The 6,299-nt window shown below is 37.6% G+C and overlaps 1 protein-coding gene across 1 annotated transcript; it reads right to left on the reverse strand.

Moving 5' to 3' along the window:
* Positions 1-685: 685 nt before the first annotated feature.
* On the reverse strand, positions 686-1,695 carry LOC141679387 (uncharacterized). The gene is made up of 2 exons (XM_074485889.1): positions 1,316-1,695; positions 686-1,259 (listed from the first exon to the last, which is right to left on the reverse strand). Exons 1-2 carry the CDS (start codon positions 1,693-1,695, stop codon positions 686-688), a joined length of 954 nt encoding a protein of 317 aa, XP_074341990.1.
* Positions 1,696-6,299: the final 4,604 nt, after the last annotated feature.

Raw genomic sequence — 6,299 nt, forward strand, 5'->3', positions numbered from 1 at the left:
AACATGCTCATGTACGTATCAACGAATAAAATATTATCTTAATTAATAATTGAGAACATGCACAAACATGCTTGGACCTTGTTTTCTACCTGTTAATTACCGAAAACTATGCACTGTGAGACTAAACAAAATAAACACTATTTACTCGTGATCATATACATACACGATGTTCATAAAAATTATATTAATTAGCATTCAAAAAGACATTATCGAATAACTAAAGAAAATAAGATAACGTACCTTACTTGAGATAGAAATCCTGTACACCATTCTCGTTATCAACTAGGGTTCAAATATAGGCACGAAAGCCCTATATCCTAAATTTAATAAGGTAATTCTAAAACTTGCTCCTAAAGTTTTTAATAGCTTTCCAAGTAAATTCATAAAATAAATTATTTGACACAAGCAAATACCTAAACTAAAAAGATATCGATTTTCTAAATTATTCTTACACTTATTTCCACAAATAACAAATCTTTTCCCAACTCAAATGACTTGCACAAAAAAATTTCCGGAATATTCTAAATAAACATTTATCTAAATAAATTAATATCTTATTTCCAATAAATAAATTAAAAAAATAAAATTATGGATTTTACATTCTTCCCTCCTTAAAAGAATTTGGTCCCCAAATTCACAAAAATGAAATTAAATTAATTAAGTCGCTAAAAAAAGAAATCATACCTTAATTGCGATAATTATCATTTCCTGTGAGCTGAAATACACGTCCTTTTCCCATCTTGTTATCTGCTTCCTTCCTTTGTGGCGGTGGCGGATTATGCGGGCAATTCGATATCTTGTGTCCTACTTCTCCGCAGTGAAAATAAGCACCTGTATTCCTATGGTAGACTTTGTCGGGATGATTCTTGTCGCACCTCGAACACCTCTCTTGATCACCTTGACCTCCGATGTTATCGTACACGTGTGACTTTTTGAGTGGTCCCCCTTGAAAAGATTGCCCACTAGTTTGAGTGAACCGCCTCTTATTCCACCTGCCAGTTGTCTTCTCAGATTCTACCAAGCCTCTCTCGATCACTAAAGCCTTGTTGAGCACAGCCTCGTACGTTTGAAGTTCAAACGACGCCACTGAATTTCTGATGTCACTTTGAAGTCCCTCTTCCAATCTTCGTGCTCGACTGCTCTCATCTGCTACTAAGGTGGACGCGAACTTCGCAAGCTTTGCAAATTGTGCTTCGTATTCAATGACGGTTCTTCCACCTTGTTGAAGCCGAATGAAGTTCTCTCTTTCTGCAGACAAACTGTTCTCGGAAAGTACTTGTCTTCCAAAGCCTTCTTGAACTTTGCCCAAGTGTACGGTTCAGGGTTTTCTTCAAGATTCGCTGTTGTCTCGTTCTTCCTCTTCTCCATGAGCCACCAGTCGTAAGCGCTTCCTTGGAATTGGTACACAGATAAGGTCACCTTCTGCTGCTCATTGCTCCCAAAAAGTCCGAATGCTTTTTCCATCTCTTTGATCCACATCTCGACTACTGCCGGATCAGTTGCTCCATCAAAAATTGGCCGGTTCAAACGCTTGAACTGAGAGACGATGTTGGGCTTCGATTGCTGATTCACAAGTACAACTAGAGTTTTACCCAGCTGGTCAAAGATGTTTCCTCCTTCATCATTGTTTCCCTGATTGCCGTTATTGTTCTGATTTTCGTTGTTGTTCTGGCTGTTACCGTTCTCCCCATCCATCTTTTCTAAAACACACAAAACAATTTCTAAATTATAGTCAATAATCAAAAAGCACAAAGTCAAGCATATCAAATAATCACACAAACAAATTCCCTAAATCCAAAATAATTTTCTAAAACCTATACGATATGTTAGGTCACACACACACACACTGTAGAGGGGGTGAATACAGTGTATAGTACACTCAAATCGAACTTTAAGAACTTAAGTAACAGAAAACAAACTTTATTGAAACAATAAACTCTGTTACAGTATGGAACTGTTACCTCTCAGTGATGAACAAATATCACGAGAGCTGCTAGGGTTACAATGAATAATCTTTTCTAATGATGATAACACTTATAGTGTAAACCCTATGTCTGTGTTTATATACTACACAGTTACAAGATAATCGCTAATTGATATGGAATATAATTCTGCTTCCTAAAATATATCAATCAGATATTTTTTCTTCCAAGTATTCCATTCTTCACGGAATTCCTTCTTCATGCATATCTCTTCTTATGTTTATCTTGATCTTCTCTCCTTTAATCAGCTACTGTCCTTATCTGATTGTCCTTCTGCACTTAAGTTATAATATCTATCTTCTGATGATTATCTCCTGATAACATACGTACTGATATCCTTAAGTCCTGACTTCCAGTATAAGTACTGATCAACAGTTAAGTACTGATTTATCCTGTTCAGTAAGATCTGAAAGGTAAACATAAAACATATTAGCCATGACATTATCAAATATATCTAACAATCTCCCCCAACTTGTAAATTAACATAATATACAAGTTTAACAGATATTTGATGATGTCAAAAACATTAAGTACAAATGCATGAGAATTAGACTAGATAACTACAACTTACAGTCCTTAAAGTTTTTACCAATTTCAACTTCTGATAACAACTTCAGTCTGTATAAATATCAGAATTTAAGCAGTTGTAGATCTTTGACTTGGCTTCTTCATTTTCTGATCTCTCTGATGTCAGGAGTTGTTCTGAGATAGTTCTTCAACAAACATTTCTCAGCATATCTTAGTTCATCAATCATTCTCCTTTTAACATCTTTAAGCTCTACAGTATCTTCACCAGTTTGAAAGATTGCAGCTCTGAGATCATTGATCTTTGCTTTTCTCAACTCCTGATCTAGTCTTATAACATAAGCTTTGTCAGACTCTAGATTGAATTCAAGTCCCTTAATACCAAGATACGTTCTGATCTGTGCAGTATTAGGCTTCATATCAACAATATCACCATTGTGATCTCTGTACTTTGGAACATATATGCTGTCAGACTTAACAGAATAAAGCCTTTTCTGTCTCTGAATTTGTTCTTTTAAGTAGTTTGCAGCAGTCCCTGTTATTCTGTCATCCACTTGAAGTAAGAAAAGTACATGCTCCAATTCTTCAAAATACTTCAATGGAATGGCATTTTGTCTTATATGATAAACCCTACCATCTGTCATGAAATACAACATGATGTATTCTTTCAAGTAGGTATGGTAAACCATCTGTACAGATTCCAGTTGATTCAATCTCTCAGGAGTTGCTCCAATACCTGGTTCACTCAAGGAAGTTGGATCATTGGTAGTGTTGTGTACTCTTCTTTCATCAGCACTTCCCAATCCAGTTTTATCTCTAGCTTCCTTTCCATTAACTACTCTTGCTTCAAAACCACTTGCAGTAGTCTTCAAAGATTGAGTCTGTTTTGCTTTAGTGAATCCTGGTAGGAGTGTCTTTGATCTATTTTCTGATATCAAGTTAACTTGAGCTCTGTCAGAGGTTACTTGCTTCTTTTGAATATCAGAACTTACAATTTCTTGACTCTGAACAACTCGAGCCATGTCAGAGGTTGTTTTAAGAACTTTTCTTGAAGTCAGAGCAAGATCATCTTTTTTATCAACAATTTCTTCTTCCTCAGGAGGTACATAAGCCTTGATAGGTTCACCAACCTTTTCTTTACCCTTGGATCTTGGATCTATCTGTGGTTGTGATTTAGCCAATGTTGCTTCAGTATGTGTTCTTTCTTTGATCACAATGCCTTTAATTTTTGGAAGTGACTTTTTACCAGAAGCTTCAGATTTAGATGTGACTTTCTTTGATTTATGTCTGGCTTCTTCTTCCTTTAAACTTTCCAAGTCCATTCCTGGATTTTCTTGAAGAAATAACTGTCTTGACATTTCTTCATCAAGATCTAGAAGTTCATCAGAACTTATCCTTTTACCAGTAGCAGAACTTATTCTTTTCCCAGTATCAGAACTTGTTCTGTGACTAGCTTGTCTTGATGTAAACCTTCTACCTTGACTATGACCGCTACCCATTCCAGAGTTTCCTTGGTCATCTTTTCCATCATCCTTTCCTTGCAGTGTCTTGTTGGTTTTGCATTTGGACTTAATTACCTTCTCCCCCTTTTTGGCATCAGCAGGTAGTAAAAGAGAGATAAGTAATTCCACTGAGGATTGGATTTCAGTAAGTTGAGATTGCTGAGAAGCTTGAGTAGTCAGAATGTCATCAATCTGAGCTTGTTGTTGCTCTTGAGTTTTCTCAATATAAGCAATCCTGTCAATGGTAGGTTGAAAGAACTTTTTCTTATCAATTTTCCAAACTTGTTCTTGTTTGATAAAGTTCTCCTGAATCTTGTGTAGCTCTGCATGAGTAGTTGAATGAAGACCTTGTAGATGTTTAGTACTCAATGCAGTGACTCTAAGCTGGGTTTTAAAATCATCAGAATTTAACATTTCATCAGCTTTAGTCAAGTGCTCAGCAAGATGTAATGCATTTGGAACACATGAAACTGAGTTACATTCCTTAGTCCACTCCTGACCTGCAGGAGTTTCACTCCAAGGTACTGGTGCATCCCTTATAACAAACTCCTGTACCAGTTCAGACTTAGGAAGAGTCGGTTGAGGAGTATATCCTGAAGGACCTGCTTCATCAACATCTACAGTTGGAGCAGCTTCACCAGTATCTCCAGCATTTGCAGCATCAGAACTTAAAGAATCGGTATCTTCTGATAAGACAATAGTGTGAGTAGCAATGGAGGCTTCAACATCCTCTAATTGCTGATCTGATACTAAGTTCTGATCAACAACCAAATCCTGATGCTCACCTAAAGTCTGATCATTAGCATCTTGATGCAGAGAAGGTGGTGTTGATAACTCTGGAGTCTGAACAGCATCAGTAACAGGTGTTGTGGAAGGATTATTTGCTGTTGGAGCTTCTAATAGAAGTACTTCAGACATAACTAAGTGTTGATCAGCAATATCAGCACTTGTGTCTGGATTACCAAGAGACGCAGATGGTGAATTAGCCCTGTCAGATACAGTTTCCTGAGATGGAGTAGATGGAGAAGAAGTGACTGGAGCAAATTCCCTGTCTTGTGTGATCAGAGATTCCTGATCCCCTTCCTTAGCTGCTTCCTCTTCATCATCTGAAACTGGCCTTTGTGCCCTCTGTTTCTTGTACTTCCTTGTTGATTTGGATTCCTTGGGGGTTTCAGGAACTGTCATTCTTCTAAGCCTCTTGAGAAGCCTAGAACCCTCAATTTCAGAATCCTTCTGAGAAACCTCTTTCTCAGCTTCAGTTACAACAGGTTCTCTAGCAGGAACCGTTTCCTCAGAATCAGAGTCATCTCTCAATGCAATCCTCCTTCTCTTTTGAGGTATTTGAGGAACAGTCTTTGTTCTCTTTGGCTTAGAGGATGTAGGCTTCACAGTAGGTTCTGAAGAAGAAGGTTGAGCAGTCTGTGAAGTGGAGAGATAGGATTTGAGATAAGTTCTGAGGGTAGGCTGAGATATACCCTGAGTGGTAGGGACTGAAAATGATGAATTTTGGTTATGGTGAGTTGGTTGAACATTGGAGTAAACAGATTGGTAAGTAGCAGGATCATCATTTACCAGAATCTGTTTCACAGACTGAGGAATCTATAATGGTCTCACCATTGATTTCTTTGTGTCAGCATTTATCAGGTCGTTAAAGTATCTTTTTGCAACCTTAAAAGGCGGGGTTTTAATGCTGACTAACTGGGGTTCATCAGTACAATACGTATAAATAAGTTGACAGAATCGAGCAAAGTAAACAACAGTTCTATCCTCTGTCATCCTATCCCCAATAAAACCAATTAAAGCAGTTGCAAAATCAAAGTGAGTTTGATTGATAAGTGCATACCCGATGTGCTGACTCATTATTGGGATATCATCAAAGTTTGAACACTTGTTGCCAAAAGCCTTGGTGATGCAATCAAAGAAGAAACTCCATTCTCTTCTGATATTAGCCCGTTTCAACTGTCCAAGTTTCGTCAGACTCTTTTCATATCCCAAATCAGTCATTAACTCCCGAAGTTCTGATTCCTCTGGTATAGAGAAAGTACAATCTTCTGGAAGATGTAATGCTCTTCGTACTGTACCCGGAGTGACTACATAGGATGAATCACCCACTTGGAAGATAATACTGGGAGTTCCTCGTTTACCACCATCATAAAAAACTCCAGTCCTCCAGAACCTCAGAACTTGTTGACATGAAAATAATTCAGGCTGAGTTAGAGCGTACCCAACCTCACTATGTGCAAGAAGATCTTGCACAAAGTGCAATTCAGATGGAGCTTCAGTGTGATCA

Source organism: Apium graveolens, chromosome 8 (genome assembly GCF_009905375.1).
Source record: "Apium graveolens cultivar Ventura chromosome 8, ASM990537v1, whole genome shotgun sequence".
Classification (NCBI taxonomy): Eukaryota; Viridiplantae; Streptophyta; class Magnoliopsida; order Apiales; family Apiaceae; genus Apium; species Apium graveolens.

Excerpts from the sequence above, each read along its gene's own strand:
- LOC141679387 (XM_074485889.1), bottom strand. The coding sequence starts at position 1,695 with ATGGATGGGGAGAACGGTAACAGCCAGAACAACAACGAAAATCAGAAC. Across the intron at positions 1,260-1,315 it reads CTTGAAGAAAACCCTGAACC|TTTGTCTGCAGAAAGAGAGA; the intron begins GTACACTTGGGC and ends TTCCGAGAACAG.